The 12,485-nt window shown below is 37.1% G+C and overlaps 1 protein-coding gene across 1 annotated transcript in view; it reads left to right on the forward strand.

Annotated features, from left to right (window-relative positions):
• Positions 1–12,012, forward strand: part of LOC138047605 (uncharacterized) — a 42,891-nt gene extending 30,879 nt beyond the window's left edge. Inside the window, exons 10-19 of the mRNA XM_068894528.1 lie at positions 751–826; positions 1,488–1,561; positions 1,703–1,796; positions 3,842–3,903; positions 5,196–5,322; positions 6,403–6,536; positions 6,846–6,899; positions 7,171–7,287; positions 7,409–7,531; positions 9,148–12,012. Coding sequence (XP_068750629.1) covers positions 751–826; positions 1,488–1,561; positions 1,703–1,796; positions 3,842–3,903; positions 5,196–5,322; positions 6,403–6,536; positions 6,846–6,899; positions 7,171–7,287; positions 7,409–7,531; positions 9,148–9,342 — 1,056 coding nt within the window. The 3' untranslated portion in view covers positions 9,343–12,012. The remainder of the gene's footprint in view (positions 1–750; positions 827–1,487; positions 1,562–1,702; positions 1,797–3,841; positions 3,904–5,195; positions 5,323–6,402; positions 6,537–6,845; positions 6,900–7,170; positions 7,288–7,408; positions 7,532–9,147) is intronic.
• The last annotated feature ends 473 nt before the right edge of the window (positions 12,013–12,485 follow it).

The raw sequence follows: 12,485 nt of genomic DNA on the forward strand, positions 1-12,485 counted from the left end.
CACAATTACCGAATTATTGTGGGATGCATCTTAACCACTTCTTGGTCTGCTAAGAAAATATGGACTATTTTCAATCTCGACGGAACTCTGCCAGGGCTAGCCAATGTCACAAGTGATACCGAAAAGGTGAGGTGGTTATTATGCACTTGTAATCACTCCTCCTTTGCGAGAATAAATTTGTGGACAACCTGCTAGCTAAAGCTGGTAGCCTTTCTTATTTTAAGATGGAGCTCTCAAAGCTTGCCTTGGTGTGTAAATAACTATTACTACTAGTAAATTACATGTACTAGTTAATATTATCTGCATTCTCTACTTTCTTAAATCCCATAATACACCTTGATTACCCCCAAAATTTTGCATAGGCATTGTTTTTTATTTGACTCTTGGGACATGCAGTTCATGTCCCAGGAGAAATTGCAACATTTTGGGGGGTAATCAAGATGTTAAAATTATGGGGTTTGAGAAAGAGACCAATAATTATTGGTCACAGGGTAAGAAAATACTGTACCTTGTCAAGGGAGTTTTTATGTATGGATAACCTCTTTCATATTCTCTTGCTGTTGCTCACACAGAATTCAGGGAAAAACTCCTGTCACCTCTTGATTGCATATCTATTATGTACTGCTGTTGTTATTGTTTTTGCTTTATTCGTTATGATGTGTTACATCTATATTTGTTTGTATCTGAAAAAACCACTATTGTATTGTATTGTATTGGATTGGATTTAAATTTATTGTGCCACATTTACAGGGTGCTGTTGTGTTGGTTCTGTGGTATGGAGGCAGTCTGGTCAATAAGCATGAACTTGATGTTGGTATACTGACAGGTACAGCGTGTAACAGTTATCTCTATCACGGACAATGACTGTAACAGTTGTTTTGAAATTTTAAAATTGTTTTTTTTGTTAAAATAACTATTTCATTGGATCTTGAGAACAGCAGATGAGAAATAACTTGAAGAAAGAAAACATTTTAAAATTTTTTACAAGACATCTTTCAACATTATACTTGTGCCACTTTCAGTTGTGAATGAGTTGTACAATTTGAATTTAAACCTATTTATAAGAAAAATAGTACAATAGTTGAATAACTTATTGGTACGTATACATAATCATTATTTGCATACTTACAGAAACAAATTAACCGATCAGCTAAGATACTTTTATACTAATTATTGTGGCAACAAGACCATTTAAAAAAAGAGAAAAACTGAAAAAAAAAACTGTTTGTTGTAATTTGAAATTGAATAACCAGCGAGACTAAACTGAAAGAGATAGGCCAGCATATTGTAGCTGTTTGTTAAGAGTAGGTTTGTTCCATTTGATATACAAAGCTCCTTTTATTTTAATTTTAAAATGTGAGTTGGCTGAGTCTAATATTGTAGAACATTCAGTGGAACAATAATCTCCTCAAGCTTTTGATGATGGAGCTTCACTTGAGTTACTTATTTTGTTTATTAAAATGAGTTGTTTTCTCTACTATTTGTAGCCTTCATGTTATACACACTCAACGTGGCTATGGCTTTTGCATTTCTCTCATCCTTGTATGGTGATTTCATGCAGGTATGTCCGTTATGTATGATAAAAATTCTCAATTACAGTCTTTTTGAAGCAGGATGATTAGATGGTTGCAGAATGTTTCATCTTTTTTGTGTGTACAGTGGATTTTTTAATTGATTTATTGTGACTCTGATTTGTTTGCAGGCAGTGGGTGCATCTGTGCGTATGTTTGAGTTGATGGATCGCCTACCCTCCATTAATGTGGAGGGAGGACAAACATTGTCAACTGTGAATCAAGGTATGTGTGGACTTTGATTAAGGCCAAATGGGGACATTATGAATAAATTTGATAGCAACAACTGAGTTGATACAATAAAAGATCACAGGTCACCAAAGGCAAGGGTAGTACTTCAGTTTTACTTAGTCTTTCAGTTCCTGCCTTTTAGTTGCATACTTGTCCTTAATACTCATCTTTAACAAACTTTATTTTTTATTGTCAGTAAAATAATTAACTACAAGGATGTTGTAAGGGCACTTGTATGTGACAGGTTGAGACTGCCCAAGGAAAACACTCTATATTATTTTAGTATTTAGTATTTCCTAATTCAGGACCTATTTTGAAGTCTTAAAGGCTTTCTTGTTAGGATCACTTAATTCAAGTGAAGCTATGATCTTCGCAGTTACAGGGTTCTTGCTAAGTTTTTGCACAGGAGGTAAAAAACCAAAAATAGCAGGTAACCTTGTTACCTGCCCCTGCATGGGCTAGCGAGCTCAAGTCTTAACTTGACGTTCGTATCGATCGCTGTCGCATTCCAGCTGCTCCTAAATTAATTTAATACTCAGCAAAAAGAAAGTACAAATGTAGCTTATGCTATTTCATTGATTTTCACTCACAACGCTTTTCTGACGCTATTGTTGAAAACCAAATTCCGAAAGACCTTTCTGTCGTTTTTCACGTGTGGATGCCATGTTGTAAACGTTTAATTCCCCTGGCCGCGGGAGGAATGGAAAGGAAACATGGCGGACATCGTTTCGAGGGATGAGTTGGCGAAAAACAAGCTGGATTGCTTTTACAAATGGTATACTTTCGAAGCAATAACATGTGCCAGATATCGATCGATCTTCACGGGATTGGTTGGAAGGGGAAAGCAATATTTTCCCATAAACACAATGTGATTTCACCTTTAAACAGACGAACATTCGTTGGATAATTTCGGCAAATATTTCAGTGAAACAGCCGGTAACATTTACTTGAACAGCCGGTAAAAATAACCGGTTACCGGCTCTTAACAAGAACCCTGCAGTTATGAGAGCAATTTTTGCAATTGCGTAGAGAAGCCTGAAAAATTCAGGACTTCAACGGGGTTTGAACCCGTGACCTCGCGATTCCGGTGCGACGCTCTAACCAACTGAGCTATGAAGCCACTGACGTTGGGAGCTGGTCATTTGTGGGTTCTAATGGTCCCGTGAGGAATAAATCAATGATTTATTTGAATCGCGAGGTCACGGGTTCAAACCCTGTTGAAGTCCTGAATTTTTCAGGCTTCTCTACGCAATTGCAAAAATTGCTCTCATAACTGCGAAGATCATAGCTTCACTTGATTTCATATCCACAGTTCACATATGATTCATTTCATATACCATTTCATCACTTAAGGACGTTCGCACGAAAATTTTTCAACATTGATTTTTTTCCGAAACTTTTACCACTGTAAGATGATGAGTTAGTTATGTCAGAAATGTAAAAAAAATGGGGGGTCACCGACTTCGTTTTGGAGAGAACATGCCCTGAAAAACACCCAAAATGTGACAAAATCAGGCTTCGTTAGCGAATAAGGCCAGTGTCTGTAAACCCAAATATATTGCAATTAAATCTTTGAAGTGAAATCTTCTCTGCCAAATATTGTTTAAGTGGACTTATTAAGTGAATTTAGTCAACTGGTGAGGTTCCTTAAAGATCAAGTTCACGTTTAGCGACCACAGTTTCACACGCCTTGCAGCCGCAAGATGGCAGGATTCGATGTCCCGTGAGCAGAAATCTTGAAATTTTTTTAACTTCCCACATTGATTTTTTGTTCATTTTTGGACAACGTGGAGATAATTGTAAATAAAATCCGTTTCTGGAAAGAAAAATAGGGGTCACCGAACGTCCAAGACCGTTAAATCAAGGCAAAGCTATAGCAATGGCCTTTTGCCCTATCATTTCTTATTTTAGTACTTAGCGCGCGCGCTCGTGTATGACGTGGCGTGTGCATTTGCGTGCGCAGTAAGGATGCGCAGAAACAATTGGTGCGAACGTCCTTAATTCCCTCTTGTGTATATTCTTTTAAAATTTTCCCTCAGTCATCCAGTTTCAAGATGTGTGTTTTGCTTATCCATCAAGACCAGATAGTGATGTTTTGAAGGTAAACAAGTATTATTAAACAAACAATAATTCAGTACTACAATCATGAAAAACAACACCAGTGCTGCTCAATAAGGTTTAATTGTCTTCAGTTGCACCATCACAGCTACATGTAGTAAAGCAAGCTGCATGATGTTTAGTTATTTAAGGATTTGTACCTTGTGCAGGTGCTTAACAATAGTACGTAATGTCCCCTACTAGGTTTAAACACCTAGCCCAAACCCCTAAAATATAAAAAACCCTCCCATTCACCCAAATGACTATACAAATGTAATTACAAATTATGATCTAAATTAAAGTTATAACTTTAAAGATTACAAAAGAAAGCTTTTCTCATTATTACTTTCTTGCCTCTTTGTACTCAGTCTAAGCCCTTCCTCTCTAAACTACATGCCCTTACCCTGCATTCTGTTTCTAAGCTTCAAGTCTCTTGCTTTGTTTTTTCTCATTTCATTAATCTCTTACCACCTCCTCCTGTCTTCTCTTCTCCCATTTAATTGTGATTACCGTGATTATGAAACTCATTCTCACTTCTAAGATAACGATTTGCTATCTGTTATCAAGCACCCAATATTTGAAATGACATTCCTATGACTTTTCCAAACACCCTTGTAATAATTATTAATAATGTTTAAAAGAGTCTCAAGTCTCATTACGTAAAGTCTCTGAAGCTTGACCTAGGGCAGTTATCACTTAAAATTTTTTCAACTTCTCCTTTCTTCAATTTGATTGTTGTGTGTGTGTGTGTGTGTGTGTTTGTGTGTATGTGTAGTTGCCTTTCTAAATAATTCTTGACAGTAGTCAGTGACAAGTAATTTATTTTATCTTTCTTTGCTGACCATTATAACTTTAAAATGAAAGGACTCCCACTTCAGCATGTACAGGCTAAAAAAATATTTACACTGCAACTTTTAGGACAAACTTAACTTTAAAGGACTGAAAATTATCACCATCAAAAAGTCTATTGAAATAAAGTGACTTAACCCATTGACTCCTGGGGGCTTCCCATTGATGTCTGGTGTTAGACAGAGTAAAAAAATTAATACTAAGTCTGGCCGGTTTGGGAGTCAAAGGGTTAATTAATTAATTAATTAAGTTTACATTTAAAGGAGTCAAGTGACTCTGATTCCTTAATATCCCCAGGGTAAGCTGTTCCATATTAAGGTTATTCTATAAAAGAAAAGGTCATGAAAAGCAGATGCAAATTATGAACTAAACACCTAGCTAGAAGTGGGTTACATGCAATGCAGTGTGGAGCAGGATTCTTAATATTTCATTGACTTTTTTTTGTAGGGAATGTCATTTGAATTGAAACCTGGTGAGACAGTGGCTTTAGTTGGACCTTCTGGTGGTGGCAAGTCAACAGTGATCAGCTTGCTGGAGAGATTTTATGACCCAAAGTCAGGGATCATCTCCATAGGTATAATAATAATATTGACAGTACCGGTAGTAATAATAATGATATATAATTTTTTTACTATAATAATTACTTGCTAGTTGACTGAGATCTTTTCCTTTTAGAGAGTGTGTACAGCTTTCCTAAAGAAAAAGACCAGTTCTTTTTCTTCTTGTTAGGAGGAGTTAATTAGGCCAGTTTGTGTGTTTAATTGTTTGCTTGTCAGCAATAAGACCATGGACAAGCCCTTGAGGCAGGTTTAGCTTTGTGTTAAAATGGACAGCATGGAATTATGTAAATATTGGTTATTTATCAGCAAGTTTCAAAAATCAACAGGACAGCTGTTAAATGCCAGCTTTTCAGACTTGGACATACCAGGGCTTTACAAATTACCTTTAGAAAGGGTTTCTAAGGACATTAAAGTGGTACTACGACCAAAAAAAAACTTTTGTTTTTCCTTTGGATTTCAAAACTATGTTAACTAAACACTAGCCCACCCAAGTTTTAAGTTCTGATTTTAAAAAGACACCTGTTTATTTTAGCTGGAATTTTCTTATTTATTGGTCCGCCATTACTAACTTTAAAATCTTGAGAGAGCTGGGTCGAGGAGAAAATGACGTCAAACACTCGCTAGTTTAAGAATGCAAGGCGTGTGTACGCGGCCTAATTAATATGCAGCACGGGAGTTTCGGGCTTTCAGATTTTTCAACCCGTGTTTTGCTTATATAATAAATTGCGTTTACACGCTGAAATTTTAAGCTAGTGAGTAAATGACGTCATTTTCTCTAGATCCAACCCTCTGAGGTCCAATCGGCCAGTTTTGAACGTGAGTAATGGCGGACCATGAAATCCAAAACTTACACGCAAAATAAACAGCCTTTGGACAAAACTCAAAGCTCAAAATTTTGCCAGTTAGGTGTTAAGCGAACACGCTTTCAAAATCTGAAGAAAAAAAGGAAATGATTTTTTGATCATAGTACCACTTTAAGCTCTCCTTGTCCTATTAACTTATTCTTCGTTGAAATTGTCTGACATTATAGTCAGAGTAAAAATCTCATTCTCAGGACTGAAAGGGTTAAGTAGCCATATCACTCAATTTTGTAGGAGGAACAAACTTGGCTGATTTGGATTTGTTGTGGATGAGAAAAAAGATTGCCCTTGTTAGCCAAGAACCAGTATTGTTTGCCACAACAATAGCAGCCAATATTGCATATGGATGTGATGCAACACAAGAAGAGGTGAGAGATTTTTGTTTACTTGACAATTTTTCCAAATTTTAGTTGCTCATGATGATTAGACTAGCTGACACAAACAATGTAGATTTTTTTTTCTAAAAGATTACCAATTTACCAATTATTTTGCTGACCCACATGTAATGCATTCATTTATTCTTATTCTACTTAATTGTAATGTTTTTAAAAATTATATTGCTGTCAATTTAAGGAAACACCTGAGTATGGTCTTGTAGAAAAATGATTAATTGTTATTATTAAATGAAAGGAGTGCCCAGGATAAAAGCAGTAATGGACATTTTTTCCTTTTGGTAGATAGAGGAAGTTGCAAAGCAAGCAAATGCTCACAACTTCATCACAACATTTGAGGTGAGCATGCAGACTAAGACAAAGAAAAAATCATTGAAGGTCATATTATCACTTAATACAGACATCAGTCAAATGAACCAAAAATTATTCAAACAAAGATTTTATTTTTGTCTGTCCCCTCATTCATCTTATCATAGCAAAGTAGCATAACGTCATTTATCATGCATAACAACCAAAGAGCATATAAGCATCAATTCGATCATATTCTGTAGTTCATTATGCAATTTAGCAAAATTAATATTTAATTGACAAAATGCTCATTCTATATCAGGAGGGTTATCAAACTCAAGTGGGTGAGCGTGGTGTAAAACTCTCTGGCGGCCAGAAGCAGCGAGTTGCCATAGCACGAGCACTCCTAATGAATCCTGAAATTCTTTTACTGGATGAGGTTGGTTTGTTTGTGTTGTATGGAACTGTCACACTGCTGTAATCATCTTATGAAATTCGTCATGCAGAGATTTGTGAAATTTTCTTGTGAAGATGGGAACAATAGCTTTGGTTCCTTTCAGGCAACAAGTGCTTTGGATGCTGAAAGTGAGCATTATGTCAAGGAGGCGATTGATCGTGCAATGGTCAATAGAACAGTACTTGTAATAGCACATAGATTGTCTACTGTGCGGAATGCTGATCAGGTAACTTACAGGAACCCTAAAATACATAATAGCGGAGCTTCGAGCGCGCAGAGCACCATAGTTAAGAAAATATGGTAACCCATCGATGCGAGAAAATTTGGTTTTATAGCTATGACGTCATGAACCTCTGTACGTATATACGTTACATCCTTCCGTACGTCCACCCTCCATGTATGCCAATGTGACCTGTCAAAGCAAGATATCTGCTGACCAGTATCACATGACCATATTGCAGGCTCAAGCTTAGAGCTCACCAAGGTCAGCTGTTTTTTTGAAGTTGGCTGCTGACCACGTACTGGTTTCCGATTGGATTGCAGGCTCAACCCAGGTTAACTCACCTGAACATAAGCGCGAGCTAGGCTTCATTTTTCGTGCTCTTTCTGTGGCCCTAACTCTAACCCTAATTTTATGAGAACTCATTGCAAATATGTGTTTATAACATAAGGGCAAAATTTTCTTGTCACTGTCGAGGCACAACGAAAACCAGTTGGGCAAACGGATTTCAAAAGCACTTGTTCACTCGCATTTTAGAGGAAAACAAATCAACTCTTTCTTTATGTCCAACAGAGTACAGCTTAATTTCAGTTGACAATAAAAATTTGATTCTCATTCCTGAACAAAGGAAGAACCGATTAAACCAACTTTTAAAAATATGCATCCACTTTAAATAACGCATCCGAAAAATAACAAACAGTTTAGTTCCCAAGGAAAGAATTTTTGTTTGCTAAGTATGAGCTATTACTGGTATTCTGTTTTGTTAGGGGTGAGGGTTAGGGTTAGGGTTAGGGGGAAATCTCACTAGCTCGTGTTTTGAGAAGTTTGTTTAAAGCACCCAAACGTTATTTAAGTGTTGGAGCAGACCGTGTTTGAAGTTTGTCCTTTCTTGGTTGCTTTGCCGTAGTTTGCCAATTCTTGTACCAAGCCAACCGGGCGTGTTTCAATGAAATACATAAAAATGTGAATGATCTTGTTTTCAGAGATCAAGTGGAATGAAGCACATCAGTGAAACTCTTCTTTGACCTTGAACTGACAAAGTTGTTTTTATGGCTTCTAATTTTAGCATGATTCCTATTCGCTGGCTATTGACAGTTGACTCTGAAATGGCTTTTTTTCCTTTTCCATTTGCTCGCTGAGGGTGCGCTTGTTTTCTTTTAAAACTCACTCGGTTCAAGGAAAAATTATTGCCAAACTGTGAATTACAAAGTAAATTTCACTAGAAAAACCGACGTCGCAATCATCACTTCCTGATTCATGCGATACCAGTTTTTAGCGTAAAATTTACCGTGGAATTCACTAGTTAGGCAGTGAATTTTTCTATGGAAGAAAGGAAAGAAAATGATTTAATTATTAAAGCAGCAACCGGAAACATCAAAACGTGGACGATTCGAAACATTTTATTTTCACAAACCCTACAGGCAGTAAGAATAAATAACCAGGGAGCTCCGCTTTTAGGCTTGGCTAAATCTACATATTATTATATGTCTTCTTTTGTCAATTGAGTTCTTGGTTTGCTAGTGGAAGGTTAATGTTGTTGGTCATTTATTTGAATACAACTGTGTGTGGTTGTTTATCTCTTTAACTCGGTGATATTGGTGTTTTTTGTTTATTTGCATTAGGTTCTTGTGATTGACAAGGGTCACATCGTTGAACGAGGAACCCATGAGACTTTGTTAGCTAAGGCTGGTGTTTACAAGAAGCTTGTCTTGCGGCAGCTTAGTGTATCTCAGTATGAAAATATGGCTGTGGGGAACTTGGATCCAAATTTGTTAGAACCAGGACAACCTTCAATTCAGGAAGAAGACGATTCTTGAGCAGGCTTCTCCATTTCTCTTATTAGACAATTTTAATGTTGACAAGAGTAAAATAATAAAATAATTGGTATCTCATATTAGGGTAGCATTTGACGGATAGTTTAGTGAAACATACATTTGAGCCTTTAAAACTGGATTTCAAGAGGCTCGAAAGGGTTTTTCACTGGTGACATTTGGTTCCTAAAGGAAAAGGATTAAGGTGATCCCCTAGAAATAGGACTTGTCATAGATTTCCGATAAAACTTTGCACACTGTTATAACATGTCAAGGGGATGATAAAAATGTAGCAAAAAAGAGGGGGTCACCATGCTTGGTTCCATGGTATGACACTGACTAGGTAATACAGCTATTTAAGCCACTTTGACAATTGCCACACATCCCCAAGGTTGGAGAAATGTAGCTCATTTTTATAGATGTGGGAGGCGTGGTGGCCTCATGGTTAGTGCGCTCGACTCCGGATCGAGTGGTCCGGGTTCGGGGCCTGGCAGGGGACATTGTGTTGTGTTCTTGGGCAAGACACTTTACTCTCACGGTGCCTCTCTCCACCCAGGTGTATAAATGGGTACCGGCGTAAAGCTGGGGGTAACCCTGCGATGGACTAGCATCCCATCCAGGGGGGAGTATAAATACTCCTAGTCGCTTCATGCTAATGAAACCGGAGATAAGCGCCGGCCTGATGAGCCTTCTGGCTCGTAAGCGGAGACTTTTTTTATAGATGTACTGTGTAATCCCTGATATAACGCAAAGCCTGGTGTCATTCTATGGTTAATTCACGTACCCGAAAAAATTATTTGAATGCCTTTGTGAGTACTCAACTTTCAAAAATGTATTTTAACGTGAGTGTGGGGTATTAAACTTGTAATGGTGGCTCCTTCCATACAATTTCATGAAATTGCTAAAAACTGGCCACAGCTTTTTGCTGATTTTTTTACTACTCTGTGAAGACACCGTTCTCAGCAAAAATATGAAATTTAGAATAGGGGTCACCATACTCGTTCAGGAGAAAGTAGCCATTCCTTGATGGATTAAGCTTGGCATCAATGAAATCCACCATTTTATCAATCTGCGTGAGCTAATGATGCATTATGGGCAGTAGGGTTGTTCAATGCAAAATCAGGGAATCACCATAAACAACTGCTGATCCTTTCAGTAGGGTAACGTTTTGATATTTGACCAATACTATTGTCAGGCAATTTGTTTTAGGCTGTCATTCTAGTCCAACTGTTGCCATGGCAACTGCACAGTACTGCAAAAAGGCTCTCCAAAATTATGTTTCTGGAAAGTCTCTTTAAGGGGATATTTGAGTGGATGGTAGGGGTTGTTCACCCATTGATGAGTAAAATCGTCTGCAGGTGTCAGAGGAATATCTCACTCTAAGGGGTCAATGGGTTAAAATCTACATTGTATTTTTTCAAGTTTCTTAATTAACCTTCATCAAATTCTCTCAATTAAGACACTGTATGGGAAAACCTTGTATATTAGAACAAGACTTATTTATAAAACTGCTGTTGGAAGATGTAAAAAAATTTTTTTATTTTCTGCGAAGAAGAGAGTCTTACTTGTATACAAAATATCAGGGTCACCAAGCTACGTTTTGAGATATTGCTCAACTTTTCTACCAAAGTTTATTTCTGGTTTTCATGATATTAGGTCACATCTTTATTTCCGATAACCCATTTTGATTCATGGGCACGATGCAATGAAAGAATGGCATGTCTCGCTTACGTACGTGCTCAGCTGAAAACCCTTTAGAGCCTCCTTAAGGGCAGTTTCACGGTTTTGTGCATGTCCAAGCTTTGGCGCTACCAGTTGTGAATTCTACAGTTTCTTACTGAACCAGATGATGTTCATTAATCACTGAGAGTATTTTAATACTCTTTAAAAAGCAAATAGACTGAATGACTAAGGCCCAAATTTGGTGGAAGATACGGCAGGTTTACATTTAATTTTGATTTAGAATTTATTGTATGGGTGGACGTTAATTTTTATTCTGTGCATGATTTACCCCGTATCCACTTGCATGCAGTAGGTTCATAACAGAAAGGAAATGATTGCAAAAGTAATTCCAATAAGTAATTACACTTCTATGGCATTGTTTCCTTTTCCTACATCAGTGCTTTCGATTGTTTTAATAACAATGGAATTAATTACGCTGACATGACAGTTTGCCCATGCGCAGAGACGTGAAACTCTCTTTCAAGAATGCACTAACCTTAGAATTTTCATCTATAAATGATAGTACTGGGGCAATTATTAATATCAGTTGTAGCACATTATTATATTATTATTATTCTTGTATTTGATTAATAACCCTTTTGTCATTTTCAGGGTTTTTTTTTGTCAGGAGGCAGCATGGCCTATTCCTGTGGACTTTGCAATAGGGATGGCCCTGGTTTAATAATATTGTAAGGCATTGCTTGTAAATAACCAACTGGTTTGCCCCCTGCTTGTTGGGTTTTTAAAACTTACTGGTACATACTTTTTCTTTCATTGTCCTCAACAGTACCTCAAGGAGGATTGTCAATAATTTTATTTACTAGCTAGCACCTACCATGTAACTCCTTTATAAAACCAATTGGGCACATCTTAATTAATTGAAATACATTATGTAAATGTGCCTTAGCTTGTAATAAGGATAACAAGATAATTAAACTTTCTCAAAGTTCTTTAGCATTTGACACAATATTGCTGATTACATTGAGATTGGTTAAACTAATTTGATACAATGGGTAATAATATTACCCAAGTAGCAGGGCAAAGGGTGTTCAGGTTTTTAACATTTACCAGGGTGACAAGCTAGTCGCTTAGCAACAGGTGAAAGGACAAATAACAATTAATGAGGAATCAGAGTGTCTAGCCGGATTCAAACCTACGACTTTTCATGCTATAGCTGGCTACTGTTGAGCTACAAGAATTCCATGGGAGCCAGGTTGCTTATCAAAGACTTTCAAAGTTTTTTTAAGACAAAGGGCCCCTCTGGTCTGTGACAATAGGGAGCTTAAGCAACGACAACAGCGACCGCTATGAGAATGTCATCTCAAAATATAATTTGCGTCAATTTAATCATTTCACGACTATTTCAACCTTCTTAATATGACAAGGGTGTGGTAGTTCCTCAAAAATGACACTTAATTTAGGGGAGA

This window comes from Montipora capricornis, chromosome 4 (genome assembly GCF_036669925.1).
Source record: "Montipora capricornis isolate CH-2021 chromosome 4, ASM3666992v2, whole genome shotgun sequence".
NCBI classification, from domain to species: Eukaryota; Metazoa; Cnidaria; class Anthozoa; order Scleractinia; family Acroporidae; genus Montipora; species Montipora capricornis.